General features: G+C 45.1%; 1 protein-coding gene across 7 annotated transcripts in view; it reads right to left on the reverse strand.

Annotated features, from left to right (window-relative positions):
- The window catches only part of SERGEF (secretion regulating guanine nucleotide exchange factor), a 219,416-nt gene that overhangs the window by 25,130 nt on the left and 169,779 nt on the right, over nucleotides 1-24,507 (reverse strand). The window contains exon 11 of one of the 7 annotated variants that reach the window (XM_038569191.1): nucleotides 23,091-23,235. The exons of the other annotated variants lie outside the window; for them this stretch is intronic. Coding sequence (XP_038425119.1) covers nucleotides 23,210-23,235 — 26 coding nt within the window. The 3' untranslated portion in view covers nucleotides 23,091-23,209. Of the gene's footprint in view, nucleotides 1-23,090; nucleotides 23,236-24,507 lie in introns of those variants that run through there. 7 annotated transcript variants of the gene reach the window in all.

Here is a 24,507-nt window from a genome sequence, read left to right on the forward strand (position 1 = left end):
CTGACTCTAACATCTCCTGTCTCTCTCCAAGGGGCTGGGACATACATCTGCAGCAGCTTTTGCTTCCTGTCCTTTGAATTTCCAGCAGCAGTATCCCCTTGGTCACTATCTTGCTTATTCTCTCAAAGGCACAGCCTCCCAGAGCAGTACTTCCTGACATGTTAAGGCACATGTGAGATATGACAATGCTTGACACACTGGCTGAAGGGGGAGGTGACTGGGTGGTCCAAAGACTGGCGCCTGCCAGCAGCCTATGCCTGGCTATGCACCGTCGGCGCCTCATGGTCTTCATTCCCTGGTTGGGAAATCTGTCCTACAGAGCTTTGCTGCACTTGTTATCCAAGTCAGGAGATCCAACATCAACCCTGCCTTCTGCCTAGGCCAATCCTTTCATTTCTGAGCTCGGGTCTGGGTGGGGGTTCTACTTCCTCCTCCGATAATGGCCTGGAATGTGGTGACAAGAAAATGATATCATCACTCAGATGAAATCTCAAATAGAGAAATGGCCTTACCCATTATACACCAAAAGGTGGTCCTTCAAGGACCAGGAAAAGTACTCCTTTTCCTCAAGAAGCCTGTCAGGACAGGTGCATTGTCTTCTGTGTCTACTGAAAGACCAGGGGTCCCTCTCTCCTGCTGCTGGTGTTGCTGTGCACCTCTTCCTCCCCGCCAAAAAAGAGTTACCTGCATGTTTATAGTAGCTGCTACAGCTTATGATCACCATCAGCCAGTACTCCAGGTAGAAGCAAATTAGGGGTGTGTGTGTGTGTGTGTGTGTGTGTATTTATTTTTCTCCTTCTTTTAGATGGAAAGAAGGCCTAGGAGAGCCATACTCCTGTGACCAGGCACACACTTTCCCATTATTGTATCTGAACACTGTATGGTTATAGCTTTCTGGGTGTCCACTCTACCCAAGTACTGCTCTAGAAGTGGTCTCATGTGTGAAATCTGTGTCCAGGACTCAGTGAGACACAGGAAGCACAGCCTCCCAGTGGAAGGACAAAGGCTTAGAGGGATCCAGAGCTACCATCCACTACCTGTGGGGATTTAGGCCAAGTTTCTTAATCTCTAAGAGTTCTAATTTCCTTACCTATAAAACAACAAAAAAAAAAGCAAACAAAGAAATTCTTCCTTTCAGGGTGGTTATGAGAAAAAAAAAGTATGAAATTTTACAGCACAGAAAGAAAACATGTTTATTAAGCACTTATAATGTACCATGCTCTATGTAGGTATCTCAATTATATTTCACAGAAATCCCATGAGATAGCTATCTCCCCTTTCCCATCAAGGAAACTGAAACTCAGAAAGGTTAGTTTGTTCACTGTCACATAAGCAGTTAGTGGCATGGCTGAAGCCTGGAAGCTTCACGGCCACACCAACTGCCTCTTCTAAAAAGGCCCAAAAGGCTCCCCAATTCCACTGTGGGGACACCTCAGGCCTTTCGCTGTCAGCTTGGCCCTCTCCTACGGGGCTGGGCTGAGGTGGCACAAACCTCCCCATCTTGGTTTCTGTGAGGTTTCCATAAAACATAGGCATGGAAATGCCATGCTTGAACTGGAATGATCAATGGGAGGCGCCCTTCAGCCTCTTCTCTCAGGTTTCTGGTGGGATCGTTCCCTAGGCTTTCAGATCCCACGGGAGGGAGGAAGGCCATCGTGGTAAGATTGCTGTGGTATGATTCTGGGGGACAGAGGCTATTCCTTCGCAGAGCCCTGAGCACCCAAGCCTGGGACGTGGCAGCTGCTGTCGTCTGGGAGATGGGTACAGGGATGGGCCTTTGGCAGCACCAGGCCCAGGGGGTGACTCAGCACCAGCTGGCTCTGGCCCTCTGCCCCTGCAGGACAAGCCGCAGAAATTCATGGGTCCTCAGAGAGGCTCTGATGGAGGTGTGTGGCCTGGCCCTGGCTCTGTGGAGTCCTGGTAGCTGCTGTGCTTCAGCTTTATACCCATAGCTCCGGGTCACCCAGCCCTGTGGGATCTGCCTGAAAAGATGGAGATGATATTTCCTCTTCTCCATCCTCATTTTTGCCGACCCTCATCATCACTTACCTAGCACAATAATACTAACATCATTTGAAATGCATTTTTAACTTTTCTTTTTAAAAAAATTGTACTAAGACATACCTGACATAAAGTTTGTGCTTTTAACCATGTTTAGGTGCACACAGCTCAGTGGTGTGAGCTACACTCACACTGTGTGCAACTGTCACCGCATCTTTGCGTCTTCACATAATGAAACTCTATACCTGTGAGATAGTAGCTTCCTATTTCTCCCCCTCCTGAGCCCCTGCCACCTGCTCTTCTACTTTCTATCTCTCTGAGTGTGACTACTCTCAGTAGCTGCTGTGAGTGGAGTCACACAGCGTTTGCCCTTGGTGACTGGCTTCTGTCGCTGAGCATGATGCCCTCGAGGTACATCCATGTTGTGGCGTGCGTCTGAGTGGCCTTCCTTTTTAAGACCGACTATCCCATGAAGTGCATTTGCTCATTTAATCCTCCCAAGAGTCCTCTGAGGCAGACACATTATGTCCACCGTACGGAAAGGAGACTGAGGGACAGGGAGACAAGTACTTGGATCACTCAGCTGACAGGGGGCAGGGCGAAGATTTAGGCCCAGGCTGCACGCTCTGAAACGTTGTGCTTTCCCACTCTGCTGTGAGCTCCGCGCCTTCTCCCCAACATCCCTCCTACTCACAGGCATCCTGAGCTCCACTTCCCATCAGGGCAGTGATCTTTCTAGAAGGCCAATCTAACACTGTGCAAACCCTCCTGTGGTTCCCCTGCCTATGGTGATCTTCCCCTAGCACAGCGTTCAGGCCTGGCCCTGACCCAGCTCCCACCTCCTTGTCTGGCCTTTCCCCTTCTCTCCCCCAAACCTCAGTCCTCAGCACCCGGACTTTGTGCCTTTTAACCTGCTCTTCTCCCTGCCTGCAGAGCTTGCTCCCCAAATGAGGCAAACTCCGACTCATCTTCGAAGGCCTAGCCTAAATATCCCCTCCTCCTCCCCAGATCTCTCCAGGCAGCTTGTCTAGCTTTCCTCTGTGCTTCTGTAGAACCCAGACTTCGCTCTGTAAGAGCAATGCTCATGCGCCATCTGATTGGTCAGTTTATACCTCTGTCTCCCATGCTACTGCAGTGCTGGCCAACATATTTGAGTATGAAGACTCCTTTTCCATATCAGAGAACTTCAGAACCTTTCCATGCACACTGATCAAAGCAACATGTAATAATAAAAAGTTACTATGAATTCAGTAAAGCTTTTAAATGTAACTGTATCTGAGTCAATATGATAGCATCTCTCTCTCTTTCTGTCTCTCTCTCTCTCTCCCTATATATATATATATATATAATGATCCCTTTCGCATGATGTATGTAGTGTCTCATGACTGGAGTTTGCTTTGTTTTATAGTATCTGTACTTGTATTTTTCAAGAGCTATTTTGTAAACAGAGGATTTCTCCATTGAAAACACAATAAAAAAAACAGCACAATACCACACAAATATATATATATATATTATATATATATAATATATATATTATATATATGAAACAATGCTGCTTATAGGTATATATAGCTATTTGGGGATGTTATTCTATTCTCTAGATTCTAAGTGCCAGAGCTTACAGTTTGTGAACCACTGCTCTGGCCCAGAAGTGAGCTTTTTTGATGCAATGGAAGTAACATTTATGGACTCTACTATATTCTGGGCTGTGCCAGTACACTTCTCATTTTTATCCCCTTTAAATCTCAAAAACAAAAAAATTCTTTATTTTTTTCCAGATAAGGAAACACATGCTTGGAAAGGTAAAGTATATCTCGTCCGACCGAGGTCACACAGTGAGAGAGGCAGAGCGGGATTTGACTCTCCATGTTTTTCTCCTTTGTCACTCTGCCACCAGTGAAAGGACCACAAGGTATTCATCTCAGAGTTCCCAGGGCCTCACTCAGAGAGGTCTCAGGGAATGCTGGGGGCATGGCCAACCCAAACCACAGAGCCCTTCCCTACAGATTCTCAGCTGCAGGCGAGCACAGAAGTCCCTCACGCATCAAAGAACCGGAGAAGGCATGGTACAAAACTCGGAGATGGCAAAGCATTGCCCACCTCTCCTCTAGGGACTATTTCCCTTATTTAGAAGGTACCCTGGCCCCACACCTGGTTCTAGACCCCCTTCCTTCATTAGCAGCCTGCAGCCCTCAGCCCCCACCCCAGCCCTCCCCCAAACTTCCCGTCCATCTCCACCGCAGCCTGCTCTCAGCTACCAGGGGCCTCGGACTAGCTCCCACCAGATCTTAATGCTGGTAAAGCCAAGTGTGGTTTCCCATGGCCACTTGTGTCTTAAACCAAAGGACAGATGCCTCAAAATCTAGCTGGTCAGGAGCCACAGGAGGAAAAGAATGGGCTTCAAAGGCAGACAACTCCTGGTCTCATCCCTGATTCTGCTACTTCCGTTTTGAATGTCTTTGGGTAAAACACTTAATTTCTCTGAACCTTAATGTCCTCGAGTGGAAAAGGGGAATTCAACCAACCTCAATGGGTGAACATTCAAAGGCTATATACTTTTGCACTGTGTAGGAGGTGACACAGTAGCCCTCCAAAAGATATATTCGTATCTTAACCCCCTAGAACCTGTGAACCTTTTTCCAAACAGGGTCTTTACAGATGTGAATTAGTTAAGGATCTTGAGATGAAAAAATTGTCCTGGATTATCTGCATGAACCTCGGCACCATCACAAATGTCCTCTTAAGAGAAAGGCAGAGGGACTCCTGACACAGAAAAGACGAGGAGGCAATGTGACCTTGGAGGCAAAGAGTAGGGTGATGTGGCCACAAGTCAAGGAAAGGTAGCAGCTATCAGAAGCTGGTAGAAGGAAGGATGCTCTCTCCTCTAGAGTCTTGGCAGATAGACCTGTGTAACTAAGCTAAGAGCCTTGAGATGAGATCATCTGGGATTATCCAGGTGGGCCCTAAATCCAATGACAAGGGTCCTTGTAAGATGGGAGACACAGACACACAGGAAAAGGCAGTGGGAAGACAGAAGCAGACAATGGAGTCCTGCAGCCACAAGTCAATGGGTGAATACCTGTGGCCGTCCAAAGACAGAGGAGCAAGGATGGATTCTCTCCTAGAGCCTCCAGAGGGAGCATGGCCCTGCTGACGCCTTTTCAGACAGAACTGTGAGAATGTATTTCTGTTGTAAGCCCCTTGGATTGTGGTACTTTATTACTGCATCCTAGGAAATGAACACACACTGCCTCTCCCTAACTTATTACACATCACCCCTTATCTCCCGCTTTATGTCGGAGCCACACAAACCACATGTATAAGAACTCCAGCTTCTGGGGACTGAAACTTTGGTGACAGTCACTAATGTAACCCTACTGATTGGCATGGTGTCTCTACCTGGTAGAGACTCAATACATTTGTTTGAATCACTGAATGAACTCTAGCTCTCAGGGGGCAGGGGCTGTATGTGATTTGCCTCTACAGCCTCAGCATCCGAAGCCCGGTACCGTGCTCCATACCCATGCGACTGCCTCCTCCTTTCATACAGTCCAGCCCTGAAGGGGCAATTCTCTGAAAAGGAGGCAAATCTTATCATGCTGGTACCCAGAAATAAGCCTCCAGGCTCCAAAGAGCCCTTAAGTCCTTTCTAGACCTTGCTTCCAAATTCCTTCTAAGCAGAAGCCTTGGAGAGAACCCATGACTGCAGAATCCTGGGGATGATATTGTTTAATTAAACAGAGACTCGAGTCACCAGCCTCTGGCTCGGCCTAGGCCTCTGGGACCTGACCAGGCAACATTTCATCATTAGGAGGAAAGGAGATGACAAACTCTTTCCTGAAAGAACCCAGCAGGCAGTCAGAATTACTGGATGTGGATAAATAAAACCATTATTTCCAAATACATATCCCAGGCAGCACTAAATGCATTCTCCGTATCGCAGGCAGTACTAAATTTAGAACTGGCAGTTTGAATCATATGCTGATTCCTGAAGAGAAACACCAAATTCAAGGGGGAAAAAAAAATCAAGTGAAATATGAAAATAAAAATGCAGTCTTAGTCCCTCCGAGCAAGCTGTCAGGAAAGGTGAGGGAGAAGTTTTCCGCACGGAAGTCTGATACCAAGGCGCGGCAGGGGCAGCAGCCCCTGGAAAGCCTCTGGAGAGCCCCTCTGCCAGCAGCCGAAGGAGCAGGAGGGGAACCTGCACGCTGAGCACACTGTCGCCAAAGCTGCCACACGCTGTTGCACTGAAGCCTCTTCTCAATCCTGCAGTGAAGGTGCAGTCACCCCCATTCTGCTGCTGGACTGAGCCCAGAGGGGTGAAGTCACTCGCCCAACTCCTATGGTCAGGGAGCAGGAGGGCAGGGACGTAGCTTCATCAAGTTTTAACTGTAGAACAGCGTTAGCTTTACAGAGGAGTTGAAAAGATAGTACAGCTCCCAAATGCCTCTCCCCAAACGGGGGCGGGGGGTCCTTCTTACTAACACATTACTGTGGCGGATCTGTCACAACGAAGGGACCACTATTGTTCACTAAATGCTACACTCCGTTTAGATTTCTTGAGTTTTCCCCCACCCGTCCTTCTGCTCCAGGATGCCATCTGGGACAGCACATAAGGTTTAGTTGTCGTGTCTCCTTAGGCTCCTCAGGTCCCTTAGAGTTCTTCCAACTTTCCCTGTGCTTCCTGGCCTTGATGGTGTTAGAAGTACTAGCCAGGTATTTTGTAGGATGCTCCTACATCCAGTTGTTTTTTGTTTTGTTCTGTTTTGCTTTTTCTGACGTTTTATTCCTGGTTAGGCTGGATTCACAGAGGTGAAGTGCCCTTCTCCTTGTGTCATATCCAAGGTATATAATATCCACACAGTTTATCACTGATGCTGTTAACCTTGATCATCTGGCCTTGGTAATGTTTGCTGGGTTTCTTCACTGTAAAGTTCTGCTTCCTTCCACCACCCTCCAACCCCCTACCTGTCCCCTGCACTTCCAGGCTCTACTCTTTGGAAGCAAGTCACTAAGTAGAGCCCATGCTCAGCGAATGGGAAGTTAAGTTCCAGCTCCTTAACAGGAGAGTATCTACATTAATTGTGTGGAATTATTCCATATGGGAGAGAAGGGATTTAAATTCTGGTCTATGGGACATACCACCTAAAATACATACCACTCCTCTCTGATTTTGCATCCTGCTTTTTCCTTAACAGTATTTCTCACAATTTGCAATTACACATTTATTAATGTTTCATGTATTTATTATAAATTTGCTGCCTAACATCTGCTGCTCCCCATGTCTCCAGGTTAGCAGGCATTATGAGGTCAGGGATAGTTTTGCTCATTGCTATATCCTAGGGTCAAGAAGAATGCCTGACGCTTAGTAGGTGCCAAATAAATACTTGTAAAACCCTGGTGGTATGGCAACGAAATGATGCCATCCCTGCCTTTGGGGTAGGCACATGTGAACAGCCTATTACACAAACTTTCAAACATACACAAAAGTAGAGACAATATTCTACATAATTCTTAACTACAAGCAGCTCATGATGAATATTAGGATACACATGTAGGCAAAGTGCACAGGAATATAGGAAAGGGAACATTCTACATCACCTCAGGTGCTTCTGGGAGGAAGCGTTTGGGTGGGCCTGAATGGATGGATAAGATATTAGGGTGCCAAAGGGCAGAGGGCATAGTTCAGGTAGAGGGAACTGGAAGGCAGGTGAGTGCAGGCATATTCAGGGAATGGGGCTTGAGACAAGGTGTTGGTGAACGGGGAAGAAAAGGTTGGGAGGGCTGCTGAGAGCAAACTGCACAGCTTCCTCCAGCCAAGTAGGGGCACGGGCTACCCTGCAGACAACAGGAGCCATCTCCTATTGTATCTTGCTAGGATACCGGGGGCGGTTCACAGGCTCTGAGAAGTAGGACTGTTCTTGTGACTGAGAAGCTCATTTCTAGATTCCTTATTCCCCAGAGTGCTCGTGCTTCTTGAGGGAGAAACTAGTGGTTATCTACTCAAGATCCATTCTCCGCACATTTCATTGAGGGAAGCCACGTGCCCCAGCGAAAACCCTAATTTCAAGCTTTCATTATGGTTAGGTGTGGCCATGTAACTAGGTTCTGGCCAACAGGCTGTAGGTGGACACTGCTGGGTACCACCTCAGGGAAAGTACCTTAATAGAGCCACTTTTTGTCTGCTTTCCCTCTACTTGCCTCCTGCTGGAATATGGATGTGACAGCTAGAACTCCAGCAGCTATATTAGACCACGAGAAAACCTTGAAGAAGCAAGCCTGCACTAAGGAAAGTGAAATAGAGAGACAGCTCTTCCTACGGCTACCAGCCCTGGACTGAATATCAGACTTCTCATACAGAAGTGTATCAGTCGCTTCACGCTGCCATGACAAAATACGACAGATTGGGTGGCTTAAAGAACAGAAATTTATTTTCTCACATTTCTGGAAGCTAGAAATCCAAACTCAACATGCTTTCAGGGGTGGTTTCTGCTGAACCCTCTCTTCCTGGCCTGCAGATGGCCTTTCCATGTGCCCAAACAAAGGGAAAGTGATCTCTGGTGTCTTTTATTCTTCTGGAAGCAGCATGGTTTCAGTTTCTTTTTCTAGAGCAGAGAGCTTATTAAGACTGTGAGTGATCACTTTGAAATGGTGCAGAGATTGAGGACTGGTAAATCCAGAAAGCTCTGAAGCTTGGACATTAGCTGCCTGACTTTACGAAGAAGTAGCAAGAAGAGTAGTCCAGTGAAAGGCCAGGGTAGGCGGAAAGATGAAATATCAAGAATAAAGTCAATAGGACTCACCCATAGAGCTCCATTCTTTGTATACTACAACAGGTGGCATCTAATGAGAGGAGGAGTACGGGTTTGAATCCCCCTTCTGCTACTCTGGCACTTATAAGCTCGGTAATTTTGAGGATGTTAACAGCTCAGAGCCTTAGCTTCCTCAAGTAAAATGAAGATGATATCTATCTATTGTGGGGATTAAATACAAAACATAATACATAATATCTCTGCCAGAGTGCAGTAACAGTAACAACAGCCTACATGCACAGGTCTTATCTGTGCCAGGCACTGTATCATACACACGACATGAGTTCTTTCATTTAGTCTTCACCAGGAGGTAGATGCTATTGAAGAATTTAAAAACTGTTGGTTTCTCCCCAAAGCTATGCCAAGCCACATCCTTGGGTATTTTTAGGAGAAATGCACCAGTCCTTGGAAGGCTCTTCCAGATCCATCCCATGCAAAGCAGCTGTATTGACATCTATTTTGTAACCATCTGCAATCCTCAAAGTTTGCTGCAAATGGCAAAAACCTTTAACTCCGAGGCTCCCCAGCAGGAGTTCAGAGAACTCAAAGGAAATCCTACCAAGGATCCTACCTTTACAACCCCTTTTCAATCGCCAACAGTGAAGACTTTGGAGCATGCTACTGAAAAAGAGAGTGACCAGGCTGGGCAAAGGGAGGAATGGGGAGTCATCATTTAATGGGTAGAGTTTCAGTATGGGAAGATGATGAAGTTCGGGAGCTGGGTGGTGGTGATGCTGCACCACAATGTCAATGTACTTAAGGCCACTGAATTGTATACTGAAAATGATTAAAATGTTAAGTTTTTTTAAAGATTTTATTTATTTATTCATGACAGACACAGAGACAAAGAGAGAGGCAGAGACACAGGCAGAGGGAGAAGCAGGTTCCATGCAGGAAGCCTGACATGGGACTCGATCCCGGGTCTCCAGGATCGCACCCCGGGCTGAAGGCGGTGCTAAACCGCTGGGCCACCGGGGCTGCCCAAAATGTAAAGTTTTTTTATGTGAATTTTACCACAGTGAAGGTTGTAATAGTAGAAATAGTAATAATAACAAATAAAGTAACCACAGTAGTGAGTGCTCTAAAACCCACATATGATGGAAAACACATGAAAGAACTCAGGTATTCTTCAGGCACAAGTTTGGAAACGCTGGTTTTCAGAATAATGATATTACCCACTCCAACCAGGCACATCATATATGTTAGGCACTTTATTCACATTATCTTTATTCTCCAGTAGGGCTCTTCAAGGCATTTCTTGCTTAGAGAGATCAGGTGACCAGCCCAGGATCATACAACTAGAAAGTAGCAGAGATGGGATGTGAAACAAATGGTTCAAAACTACCATGTCCTTCTAGACCATGCTGCTTCACACTCAAATACTGAGTAGATACCTGGATTTTAAAATGTCCATGATTTCTTTTAATCTTATTATTCTGAATTGAGGTGTGGGGTATAAGAAGGTCAGATGTCTTTTAGAAGGCTCCAGGGCATGTAGGTGAACCCAACCCTATTCCATAGGTGCCCTGTATGCCAGTGGTAACCATTCTAGTAAGAGGAAACTGGAAGACCTTTGATATTAGAATCAGCAGAAATACCAGCTTGATGTTACACCAGAAGGCTATATCAGGACCCAAGGACCACAGCTAGCTCCCATGACTGGGAGGGAGGCCACCAGCCAACAGAGAACACAAGGCAAGCTCCAGATATATCTAAAGCTACTGAAAGCATTTCCCTCCAGTCCCTTTAGGGTAGTCACCACATCCCAGAAGAGAAATTCAGAAGAGGAAGGAAGAAGATGAAGCAGAAGAAGGAGTAGAGACAGGTGAGAGGTTCTGAAGGCTACGGCTTCTGTTCAAATCCCAGCCCACTGTTCTGTCAGTAAAACCAAACTCGTAATCACTCTGAAGCCAGCACATCATCTCATGATTGCCTTGGGTATCCTCAGAAGTCCCCTGGCATCACCTTCTGTTTTTCAGTGACCTCCCTCCAGCCACTGAATCTTGCCCTCTATAGACAAATGAGTTTGGGAAATGGTCCTCAGGTCTAAGTCAGTATCAAAAGCACCCAGATAACAAAGGTATTATGGCAGAGTCAAGGGATCAGAGACAGGGAAATGGGTTTTCCATAAAACTGACTGTTGATCAGAGACTCCTTGACACTGACTCCGTTTCTTCCCCCCTGGCCAAAATATAGACTTGCTAGCCCTGAGTTTGCTTCCCAAAGTAGGAAAGCTCTTTGTAAGAGAGGCACTTGTAAACATTCTCTTAAAAGAAAACAGAGAAATTGTTAAGTTCTTCAGGAATGATGAGCCAGGTCTTATGTATAAAAGATCTGTGCTGCAGCACAAATAAGCTGTTTCTTGGATGCTCTGGGGCCTACTCTGCACGGACAGCATCACCAGCAGCTGCATGCTGCATTTTGGAACCAGGGGCTGGATGCAAGATCAACATTCTGCATCTACTTAGGTCTTGCTCAGTCTCCTTACTCCCAGTACATACCTGCATCCTTGGGTTATAAAATCAGGAACTCAATGTGATCTTATAAATGGTGTGCATGTACGTGTGTAGTGTGTGCTCATTCCTGCCAATCCAGACTCTCACTGCCTTTCTCCCCTTTTCCTTCAAGAACCTCCTCATTTAGCTGATCTGTTGTATTCATTTGTAATTGGGTCTCATTCATGTCCCAAGAAGGACCCCTGGAATACTGAGTGGAGCCGTGGTTGACCAGCCCTACCACGTGGATTTAGCTGGAGTCGACTGGGCTCCACTCCACAACAGCGCTTGGCTGTCGCCTGCTCACTTTGAGTGGAGGATCCGGCACTTATTTTAGGCCCTTATAAATAATACATTTTGTCATCTTGATTCTTCAAGGCCTTCTTTAAAGCTATTTTTTCCTCTTTGGGAAAACCTCTTTTACTCTATGAGACAGAGTTGTTCATAAATCAAGAGGAGTTCCAAGTGACCGAAGCCTGAATTCCTGACTTTGGAAAGAGTGGGAAGCCACCAAACCTGACTAGTCAAGGAAGAAGCTGGCTTCACACAGGAGGGGGATCTTCAAGGATGAAAATAAATGCTCACAACATTTCTGACTCCTTGACCTCTGACCCAGGAAGTCCCAGTATCAGACCTTTAAATATTATCTTCAACTTGCTAAGAGTCCCTAGAGGTTGGATACCCTCAGGGAAATGTGAAGAGTTCTTGCCATCTGTAAAATGGAGACAAGGCTACCTGTCATGCAGACTTGTCCAAGTGCGTGGTATAAAGTCCAAGCTCAGTGTGTGAGCTCTCCTTAGATTCCCCTTATCCCCTGCAACTTTCAAAAAGATATATTTGCACCCTGAAAAAGTGTCATTGTCCCCCCTCTTAAATGACTAGTAACCACTAAAGAAGTGGTCTTTAATATGACACAAAGTAGCTCACCTGCACAGCAGACAGAGCACTAAGCTTGGAATTAGATGGACCAGGGCTTGAATTCTGGCTCTTACTTGTTATGTGATCTTGGGTAAGTTCTTCTCTAGACTTCAGTGTCTTAATCAATGGGGATAAATCACTAATTTCATAGTCTCTTTTAAACTTTAATGAGCAGATAAATTGCAGGGAATCTTGTAAAAATACAGATTCTGATCCAGCAGATCTCAACTAGGGCCTGAGGTTCTGCATTTCTAATTAGTGCTGACCAAGGCCAAGGCTGAGAGTTTGTGGATCACTGTTTTAATAGAAAGGACATACATGGTCAGAGCATGTGACAGGCTATGTCAGTTTGAGTTCTGATTCTTTATCCAGTGTTGTTCTACCTTAAAATGCAAAGAAGGTCATTCTATAACTCAGACTATGTATTAATACTTGATTCTTCACAGGTAAGCCAAATACTGATTATTTATCTAGTAAAATAACAAGGGTTGGCAAAAACCACTTGTCATCAATCTTCTTCCTCGAAAAAAAAATAACCCACTATACATCAGCTGGCTGATGTAAAATGCAAACTTACAAACAAGCAAATCTCCAATAGAACTTAAAGCACCTCAGATGAACACTTCTGGGGGTAACAATGTAAATGGCACCCCTCCACACAAAAAGAGGCATTGAAAGCTTTGACCACCAAAGGCAGATTTGGGGAGGTAAGGGAGGAAGCTGCCAAGACCACCAGGTCCCTGAGCTTAGTTTGATGGGGGAGGTGGGGAGGAAACTGATGAGAGAATCTGATGGAATGGAAAAGGGAAGCCAGTGGAAAGGGCTGTGAAAGAGGCTTTCCTTCTTGGAACAATCACACTTATGTTCAAGACACAGCTCCAGAGTCACCTCCTTGGTGATACTTCCTTGGTGACACCTACCCTGACAGCTGGTTCCTGCTCTTGTTGCCAAAGCACTAATGACTACCTCTCTACCCCACCCACCCTACCTCCAGAGTTGGTCTTGAACTGTAATTGAATACTCATTTCCATATTGATCTCCAACCCTCTGAGGTCAGGGACCATGTCTTATTTATTTCCATATACTCAGCCTGGCACAGTGCACTGACCCATATTAGGCACATATGAATGATGTTGATTGAATACATGAGGTGGAGAATATGAAAGAGAATGACCTTGCAACAGGGTTTATGTTTCCTGGAGGTATTCATTCATATATTCATTCTCTTGGTGAATGTATATGCTCCAAGTGTGAACACTCAGACCTTTTTATCAGTTTTCAGTGTATTTTTATTTGAGAAATGTCTCAAACTTTCTTGATCCCAAGATTGTCAGCTTAGTAATATATATAGTAATTATATATATTATATAATTATTATATTATATTATCATATAATTATATATTATCATAATTACATTATTGTATTATATATAATATTATTCTTATTATTAATTATATGTAATTATATATATAATTATATTATATATATACACATTAGTTTTATATACATACACAGATGTTTATATATGCACATATATGCATATATAAAGCTTTTATCATTTTTTCAAAGTGCTTTTCTATTTTCATAGTAATCAAATATATCATTTCCCCATTTTCAAACAAGGAAACTGAAGGCCAGAAAAAAAAATTAAGTGATCTAAGGCAGAGTCTCAAACTTTAGGTTCATAAGAATCACTTGGGGCACTTGTCAAAAATAGAGTCCTGGCCTCCTGCTCCCAGAGGTTCTGATTCAGTGGGTATAAGATAGAGCCTAAGAATCTGCATCTTAATGCTCCCCAGTTTCTGAGGTAGGGGGTCTACAGACGTGGGGCCAGGCCCCCAGATGACTAGAGCTCACCCCAGTGCCTTCCTCAGGCCAGGTACCTGGTGTATTATGGAGCTCAGTCTCTGTTGGAGGTTGTTTCAGGGCTTTGGATCCAAACCTAGAGTCATGGGATAGGAGGCAAGTCATACAGATTGCACCTTCACAGGGCCAGGCAGGAAACCTAAAACCAGAGACTCTCAGATGATGATGGCAGTTCCCATGTTCCATGTGAAAAACTGTGAAGATAGAGTGGTGGCTGGGAAATAGATCACATTTCTGAGGACGTAAGACCTAGAAGGCTAGGTTCTGGAAAACAACCAGACCCTCTAGGTAACAGAGAAGGAAGGAAGGAAGGGACAGAGGGAGGGAAAGAAAGAAAGAAAAAGAAAAGAAAGAGAAAGAAAAGGAGAGAGAGAGAAAGAAAGGGAGAGAGAAAGGAAGGGAGAGAAAGAAAGAGGGAGGGAGGGAAGGAGGAAAGGAAGGAAAAATTACAAAAAGGCTCAACTTAGGAAATACTGAATGTGTTGGATATATTTATTTTGGATTTGTATTCCTCTTCTCTTACTTCAAGGCAGCTTACCCAATGGGACAATCCAGTAAAGAACAGCGACCAAAGAAAGGACAAGTAACTGTCTCCCTTCCACATTCACACCCTGCTGACTGGGCCACTGTCTTGTCTCTTCCATCAGCCCCTTCTCATCAACCACTGCCATGGCCCTGATTAGAGAACTCAAGTGCCATCTTTCTTCTTAACTTTATAGAAAGGCCTCCCCAGGGTCTCCCTGACACCCTTCCTTTTCCCTCAATCTCCACCAGAAAGACTCATTGATTTCCTGAGCATAGATCTCATCCTGGAGTGTAAAAGACCACCGTAACTACACCCAGATCTGGTTCTGGCCCTAGCTCCAGCTCCAGATCCAGCTTCATCATTAACTAGCTGTCTGACCTTCAGTTACTTATTTCCCTTTTTGGGATTTGGTCTTTACGTGTGAGACAGAGGGCTATAATGACTTATCTCCAAAGTCCTTTTCAATCCTAGGGTTTTATTCCTGATTAAAAACTATTAATGAGGGATCCCTGGGTGGCGCAGCGGTTTGGCGCCTGCCTTTGGCCCAGGGCGCGATCCTGGACATCCGGGATCGAATCCCACATCGGGCTCCCGGTGCATGGAGCCTGTTTCTCCCTCTGCCTATGTCTTTGCCTCTCTCTCTCTCTGTGTGACTATCATAAAAATAAAAATAATAATAATAAAAAAAAATAAAAAAAAATAAAAACTATTAATGACATCTTATTGCCTAAGAATTAAATACACAACTGCCTCACCCTGGAACATTTAAGGAAGCCCTCTGTGATCTGCTCTACCATGAACTGAATGTTTGTGTCCTCTCAGAATTCATATGTTGAAACTCTAATCCCCAGTGTGATGGTGTTTGCAGGTAGGGCCTGTGGGAGGTGGCTAAGTCATGACAGTGGAGCTCCCGTGATGGGCTAAGTGCCCTTCTAAGAAGAGACACAAAAGAAAATTGCTTTCTCTCTTTCTGCTCTCCACCATGAGAGGACATGGCAGGAAGATAGCCATCTGTGAACCAGAAGGAAGGCTCTCAACAAGAACCTGGCCATGCTGGCACCCTGATCCTGAACCTCAAGTCTCCAGAACCATAGGAAATAGAGGTTTGGTTAAGCCACCCGTACGTCTATGGTATCTTATTATAGCAGCCTGACCTGACTTAGGCCCCAACTCTTTTTTATTTATTTTATTTATTTTTTTATTTTTTTTCCCAACTCTTTTTTAAAGCATTGTTCCCCTTTATGCTCCCTTTGTTAGAGTCAAAGTGATGTATTCCTAGTTTCTCAAACGTGCCTGGAGTTTTCTGCTTCCTTAATGCTTTTGTCATTATTTTGGAAACCTACTACATCTTTCAATGTGGAAGATCCCTACAGCTCTCAAGGTCCAAATCACACAGATGTCTTTTAGGTTTTCCCTCGATGTCCCGGCCTAAAAGCAAACTCTCTCTTGTAGCTGCTGGTACTGCACTGGGCCTTCTGGGTCACAACCTGAGCGGTGTTACAGCTGACATTATAGCTCTTCTCGGGCCTGGCTCGCATGGGACGGCAGCGCCTGTGAGTCGCCACCCCACTTAGCACAGGGCCCTGCACAGTGAATACTTTGATAAGCAACTGCTGAGTGAATATCAGAAAGCAGATGCTCCCGTTGCAGCTGGATCATTAATTCCAGTGGCAGCCAAGGCAGAGAGGGTCACATGGGCAGATAGGTGCCAGTCTTACAAAAGATTATGAATTCCTATTAAAGTCAACAACTTTTTCTTGAAATCAACTCTAAGAGCGTGAGCCATAAAAGGGGGCCACAGAGCTTGGCGAGGCAGTGTAGTCATTGCTCATAAAAGCCACTGGTGCAGCGCTGTGCAGCGCCTGGTGGCTCAGTGGTTGAGCATCTGCCTTCGGCTCAGGGCGTGATTCCAGGGTCCTGGGATCAAGTCCCACATCAGGCTCCCCACAGGGAGCCTGCTTCTCCCTCTGCCTAGGTCTCTGCCTCTCTCTCTCTGTGTCTCTCATGAATAAATAAATAAAATCTTTCTTAAAAAAAAAAAAAAAAGCCAAGGTGCTCAGTTTGGTGGTGGCAGGCTGACCGGGAGCTCCAGGCAACTACAGAGCATGTCCTCAAGACCATGGTGCCTCCGGGAATTCTAAGCCCTACTCAGGCAGTGTGGCAAGACTTCTCGCTTAAATGATGTACTTGAAGGGATTTCTTCTTCTGACCTCCCCCCGCCCTGGATCTGGCCTGTCCCAGCTTATTCTCTGCCCACCTGAGGTCACAGTCAAGTATGTATATGTTTTATCTCTCCGTCTAGACCGTCAATTCCTGCCTGGAAGGATCTTGTTCATCTTGTATCTTGTTCATTCTATCTCCCCCATGCATAGCACAAAGCCCTGCTCATAGCAGATGTCAATAAATGTTCTCTGGATGGATGCTCAAATTTAGATCAAATTGACTCAAATCCCAATTAAAATCCCCAGTCAGGAAGACAAGATTTAATTCATATTTTTTTTCCTACAAAAGGGACAATCTTGCTGTTTAATATAACCTAATACATTTTCTTCACAACTCAGAGACAGACACAGGTTCTGTTTTTAGAAGGCATATCTGAGATGCTGTAAAGTATTGCTTAATTTTGATATTTTATTCTGATTATACTTGAGGCATACCAGAAATATGAGTGATGACTTGGCTTGCTCTGAACCATTCTATGCATCATCCTAGAATCCTAGGGACAGCACAATGAAGGGCTGTGGAGACCAACCAAGTCATGACAAGGCTGAGAGAAGTGAGGTGCAAGAGCGGGGCTTAGAACCCATGTTTGGTTGCCTGGTTTGTCGGTTTTCTTTGCCCTGCTCTTCCACATGTCTTATGCTAGGTGCCAGGGATGTGGAACTGGCATAGACAATCAAAGCCATGACTGGGTTCTCAGGCTGCTGGTCACGTCTTGGTTCCCCGGCCCAGGACATTTAACTTTCTTCAAAGGAACAACATGGCCTCTTTGAGAGAGCTTCCAGGGAAAGGACCAATGTCTATTGGACAAGAAAGCCTTGCATTTACTGGAGCACTTCCCTACAAGTCAAGGGCACCCATTCAAGGGCTAGCGGACTGGAATTCCTTGAAAGTCTAGTACTTTCTGCCTTAGCACTATCTCCTTGGAATTCATACAACCATGGCCACACTCAGACAAATCTTCCTTCAGACTAGATTGTTATTTCTCACTTCACTGTTCTCCACCATGCCTTACACAATGTAGGCAACTTATGCTTGTGCTGATGAGACAACTGTACAAGGTAGTTTTGGGTCCTCAACACTTCCCTCTTTAAACTCATACACAAACTCGTCTTCTTTGGGGAATGGAGAAAAGGCCCCATCCTCTGCCACTTCTGGCTGACTGGAAGTGACTGCCTGGTGTGCTATGTTGAGAACGTTTCTGAGGCTGCATCCAGACGCAGTAGGAAATGGGGATTTGATTGATTGTCGGTCTATGGGGGAGCTATTTGCTTTCTACCAACTAGACCCTGGCTTTAAAATCTCTGTTGGTCTCCAGGCGCCTAAAGGATTAAGTCCAACACTGTCAATGTGGCACATAAAGTGCTTCACAGTGCAGTCAACAACCTTACAAACCAGCCTGTATCTCCACCCCACACACCCTATACCCCAGCCATGCTGAAGTGTTTTTTCTTTTTTTTTTAAAGATTTTATTTTATTTATTCATGAGAGGTACATAGGGAGAGGCAGAGACCTAGGCAGAGGGAGAAGGACGTTCCCTGCGAGGAGCCTGATGCAGGACTCAATCCCAGGACTCCGAGATCACGACTCGATGCTCAGTCACTGAGCTACCCAGGCGCTCCGGAGGTATTTTCTATTTCTTGAATACACCTCACTCCTTCAGGATTCTGGGCCTTTCCAAATGCTATTCCTTTTTTTCTGGAAGGTCCTCTCTTCTTGCCACCCCTACCCCCATTTTCCAGTAGAGAACAAATAGATATTAATGTTCATAAACTGAGTTGTTCCTGGCCATTAGTTGTATTATTTTAACTACAAATTTTTACTGAAATATAAAGTATAGGCTTTGTGAAGCCCTCCTTTATTTATCACATGAAAAGCTAGCTCTCTCCTTCGTGTTCCTACACCTCCTTGTTTGTCCTTTTGCCACTATACAGACTGAGATTTATTTATTTATATGTCTACTTCCCCAAAGAGGGGAGGCCCTAAAGAACAGAGCCCTATTTTGTTTGTCAAAAGTAGAACACCAACTACACAGATAAGGCACTTCCTACAGGACTCATGAATGAATGAATTCTTTGAAAATATCTCTCTTTTTCACTTCTCTAAGGCTTCTTTCTGAGATGCAAGAACTAGCCCCTACATAGAGTCAAACTTGTAGAGGTGCACCCTGACAGTCAGGTCTGTCACCTGTCAAGACGTCCTCCCCCTGCTCCAGGTTTAGGAACTGAAACTAGGTATCACTTTGATCTACACTAATTGGGTACTAAGTAGATTAAGCAGAATGGATTATTTCATCTAATCCTTTGTCAAACCCTGTTACCCTCACTTCAACATAATCACATATTTACCTGCCGGTCTCTCCCATCATAACCCCGTCTAGGCCACTGTCACTCTCTGGGCTATTATAACAGCCTCTTAATCCGTGTCTCTGCTTCCCTGTTTACATTTTATAACCCACTCTCCACTTAGGCACCTCAGTTTTACTTAAGGTCACACCACTCCCTGCTTAAAGCCTTTCAGTGGCTTCCCACTAATTCTAGGAGAAAAAAAAAAAAATCCAAACTCTTCTGTGCCCTCCAAGGCCCAACATGATCCGGCTTATGCTCTCTGATCTTACGGCTCCTCCCTCTGGTACACTCCTCCCAGCCATCCTGATCTCCATTTTACTCCTTGAATGGCCAAGCCCTTTCCAACATTGGGTCTTTGTTCTCATGGCTCCCTTAGCCTGGAATGCTCTTGCCCTGGCTTTTCATTTGAGAGCTTAGCTCAAGAGTCACTTCCTCAAAGGGTCCTTCCTTGACCATTCTATCCAAAACGCATAAAATTATCTTCCAGTTACTCTCCATCCCAGAGCTCTATTTATTTCTTTTATGATACTTAAAATCTAAAATCATCTTACTAACTTAGTTCTTTATGCTTTTGTTATTGACCTCTCACACTACAATGTGAGCTCCATGAAAGACCTGCCTCCTTCACTGCCATAGCTACTAACACAGGGTCTGGCAGAAAGCAGGTGCTGAGGGGCTGGAGCCTGGAGTGGCTCAGTCAGTTAAGCATCTGACTCTTGATTTCAGCTCAGGTCATGATCTCAGGGTGGTGAGATAGAGCCCTACATCAGGCTCTGTGCTAGCGCAGAGTCTGCTTGACCCTCTTTCTGTTCCTCCCCCCACCTGCTCTCTCTCTCTCTCTCTCTCTGTCTCTTTCTCTCTCTCAAATAAATAAGTAAAATCTTAAAAAAAAAAGAAAAAAAAGGAGAAGGTGCTGCATAAATAAATTTTTACTGAAAGCCAAATGAATATACTTCTGAGGATCCCCAAAGACAGGGCTCCTACTTTTTCCCCTGACTACTGCATACTCTTCTTAAACATTAAATTATGATAAGCTGCAGATCATGATGCTAGAAGTCAGGAGACCTGGATTCTAGGTCACTCCCATGTGTGGCCCCTCGTGAAACACAGCATAACAACCTGAAAGATCCAGGCAGGATGCCAAAATAAGGAAAACAACTTGTATTTGCCTTAGACAAAGTCAGGAAAGGGGAGAGCCCTGCAGCGGGAGAGGCCAGAATAGGCTTTAGCGTTCCAGAACACAGCCCTGGAATAAATGTCAGGGGTGCAGTGCAGCATGCCAGGGAAGGATGGTGTTTCCTGAGCTGGCAAAAGACTAAACAGGCGGTATCTGACAGGGAACTCAGATCAGAGGCTGGAAGTGGCCTCTGGGGAATTGGCGGGGTGTGATGAAGAAAGCTAGGGAGAAGACTTCAGCATGACCTCAGCTTCTAAATGTATTATATGGGATGCAGCGGAAAGACCACAGGATTAGGACTCAGAGGGGGAACTAGAGAAGGCAAAGAAGCACTGCATGAGCACCCCCTCCACTGCAGGCTCTGTGCTAGGCAGTGCATCCACATGACCTCATCCAGGCCTTGTAATCACCCTCCCAGGGAGGTAGCAATATTCTCATTATAAAGAAACTGAGGCCTGCACAAGTTGCTTTAGCTCTCTGAATTTCAGGATGCTTCTTGGAAAAATGGGTATGAGAAAGCAGGGAAACATGGTCTCCTGCACACCTGAGCCAGGTGCTTTGTAAATTTTACTGTTACTATTAATAACCACTTATAATATTAATCACTAGCTTGTTCAAGGTCACAGGGCTCACGAACATCCTAGGTGAGATGCGAATGCTGAATGGTGTTTTCACCATCAGGCTGCTCTAGAGAAGACCAGGATTTGAAACACAGCTTTGCCAATAATTAGCTGTGTGACCTCAGACAAACTATTGTACCCAGCAAGAGCCATGCTCTCTTCATCTGAATAAAGGGCCCAAGAGCTTCGCCCTATAGAGCCTGCAGGGAGGCCAGAGGAATAAATAACCAATGACTGTAACTGCCTTGTGTGTGCAGTTGGGAACCATGATATCTGTGATAAGCACCCCAAATGGGGACAAGTATCTTCAGGTTGGCATGATTCAAGTGTGTTACACGGTGACATATGAAGCCAGAGCCATACCTGGGTACCAAGGATTTTGCATGCAGCAAATGGCCTTGAGTTTACAGTGACTGTGCTGGCATCATTCAAAGGCTAGTCTATAGATTGTTAATGTTCTCCTGGAAAACGAAAACAGTGTGAGCTTCCCAAGACACCACCAGAATTTTATCCAATACATTAGGAAAATAACTCCTCAAAAAATCAGCTTAAGGAGACAGATGGCATGAAAAAGGGGCATAACCAGAATTCTTAAGGGGGTCGAATTGCAAGCAATGTGCTACCTTTGGCACCTGGAAGGATCTTCTGTAAGGAAGACTGAGTTCTTTGGGGAAACTGAAGCTGGGTGGGCTGCTTGCTGAGCAGTGTCTCCTCAGGCAGAACCAGCTCAGTGTGTCCCTGCCCACCCCTGGCTGCAGCGAGCTGACACATGGCCTGCATACATGCTCTGGGGAGCCATGCAGATCCAGGCCACACACATACCACAGAGTTGACAGCTGACTGGAGGCACCCCAGGATCCTCCCATTCTTACATCCTGGGGTGCTGGCTGCTAAGCTTAATTAATCTGACCCTGGTACATACACAACTCTGCAGGATATTATGAACCTGGTTTGGAAGACTGTAAGAAGGAGGTGCAGAGAGCAACGCACCCTAATCACACAGCTAGAAGAGGTGGAGCTGGGATTTAGCCAAGGTGCTTCTGACTTCAAGGATCCTTCAAGTCCCTGAAGATCAAGATGAAAGGCAAAGATAGGAATCAGAGGATCTTAAGAGATGCAATTCTCAGGTCACCATCCTACCCTGGGAAGCAGTTTCTCTGTCCCACTGGACACATGGTCAACCCTCTGCAGGAACATCTCCCCTAACAGGGGCTTAATATCTACTCCAGTTGTAAGAAGTTCTTTGTTCCACTGACACAGAGAATGTCAGCTTTCCCGGAGTCCCTGACTTGGCATAGTTTGTCCCCCTCCTTCACTGTGTGTTAAATATACCAGAGGATTTTTAAAAGGACGCCTATGCTCCCTTTCACGATGGTAATCACTCATGTAGCTCATGAGTTTAGATTTTCACCAGGCCAACATGTTCTTAGAGCACGTATCTGTTCCACTTGGGATTCATAAATCCTATCACGCGGTGCCAAGGCTTGGTGAGTCACTCTGCTGCTCCCCTCTCCCCACACCTGCCCTGCTTGCTGGTTGAACTTCCTTGACCATTCCACAGGAGGACACGAAGCCTGCTCTGTTACTTCTTTCCCCTCACAGGGACAAGCAATGCTCTCAGACAAAAAACCAGAACACATGGCACAGGTGTGCAGTGGGCGGTGGGGCTCAGACTGCCCAGCTGAGCTCCATTCAAAGTGAAAAACTGGCATTGATGTAGTTACTGTCTAGGGAGACTCTGCAAAAAGACAGGAGGCCCAGATATAGACCTGGGAGTCGCAGCTGCAGAGGGAGCCCTTGACAAACCAACTCTCTGAACTCAAGGACGTGCCCCCTTGATAAAAGTCAGCAGAGCTCAGCATCCTGGAGATTTAGTATTCAGAGAAAGGGCAGCATCCTGCTGGTGTCTTTATGATCACAAGAACAGCAGCGCCAAATGGGTCCTGGGGATGTCACTTCCCAAAGAATCAGGGGTCCTTTCTGACTTGGCATTGTGCCTGCCACATCGTAGATATATATTAATAGCAAATATTTTAATAATAAATGAAGAAATGAATACAAGGACACACATCAAACACAACTATCTCACCCACAGATTTGGGGAAAAAAGCACCTCGAACGACATGCATCAATATCTGAACTGCTTTCCCTGAAGAAGCAGATTCCCCTCAGACCGTTCATGGGTCAGACTTCGTAGGCTGAATTTTCTCACATGTTCTTTTTCAGGATATCCTGGTATTCTGATATTCTGGTAAAGAAACAGAACCATGAGGGGTTGGGGGGCAAACGAGGAGGCCTCAGACTAACCAGTCTAAAACAAGCCCTACCCCCACAGGGGCTGGATCTGGGTCAGACTGCCCAAAGGCATTCCAAGGCCACTGTGTCCTACCGTGGATGGCCTTGGGCATGGAACATCCACATGTGGATATCTAAAAGGCACCTTGAGTGCAGTGTGTTCAGATTCTCAGATCAAGATATTTCTACCCAAACCAAGTCTTCTTCCACTTTTTTTTGTTTTTTTTTTTTTAAGCTTAGAATGGCAAGAAAGCTGGTAGCTGTTCTTTTTTTAAAAAAAATTTGTTTAAATTCAATTTAGGTAGCCTATAGTGTATTATTAATTTTAGGGGTAGAAGTTAGTGATTCATCAGTTGCATATAACACCCAGTACTCATTCCATCACATGCCCTCCTTAATGCTTATCACCCAGTTACCCTATCCCCCCCCACACCTCCCCTCCAGCAACCCTTAGTTTCCTATAATTAAGAGTCTCTTACAGTTTGTCTTCCTTTCAGTCTTCACCTTATTTTATTTTTCCTTCCCTTCTCCTATGTTCATTTTTTTTGTTTCTTAAATTCCATGTATGAGTGAAATCATATGGTGTTTGTCTCTGCCTGATTTCGCTGATCATAACGCCCTCTAGTTCCATCCACATCATTGCAAATGGCAAGATTTCATTATTTTTGATGGCTAAATAATATTCCACTGAATAATATTCCACTGTGTGATGGAGCGCGCGTACACACACACACACACACACCCCAAAACTTCTTTTTCCATTTATCTGTTGATAGAATTTGGGCTCTTTCCATAATTTGACTATTGTGGACAATGCTGCTATAAACCCTGAGGTGCAGATTCCCCTTTGAATCACTATTTTTGTATCCTTTGGATAAATACCTAGAAGTACAATTGCTAGGTTGTAGGGTAATTCTATTTTTAACTTTTGAGGAAACTTCATACTGTTTTCCAGAGGGGCTGCACCAGCTTGCACTCCCATCAACAGTGTAAGAGGGCTCCTCTTTCTCCACATCCTCACCAACATTGGTTGTTTCCTGACTTGTTAATTTTAGCCATTCTGACTGGTGTGAGGTAGTATTCCATTGTGGTTTTGATTTGTATTTCCTTGATGCTGAGTGATATCGAGCATTTTTTTCATATGTCTGTTAGCCACTTGTAGATCTTTGGAGAAATGTCTGTTCATGTCTTCTGCCCATTTCTTGACTGGATTTTTTATTTTTTG

This window comes from Canis lupus, chromosome 21 (genome assembly GCF_011100685.1).
Source record: "Canis lupus familiaris isolate Mischka breed German Shepherd chromosome 21, alternate assembly UU_Cfam_GSD_1.0, whole genome shotgun sequence".
NCBI classification, from domain to species: Eukaryota; Metazoa; Chordata; class Mammalia; order Carnivora; family Canidae; genus Canis; species Canis lupus.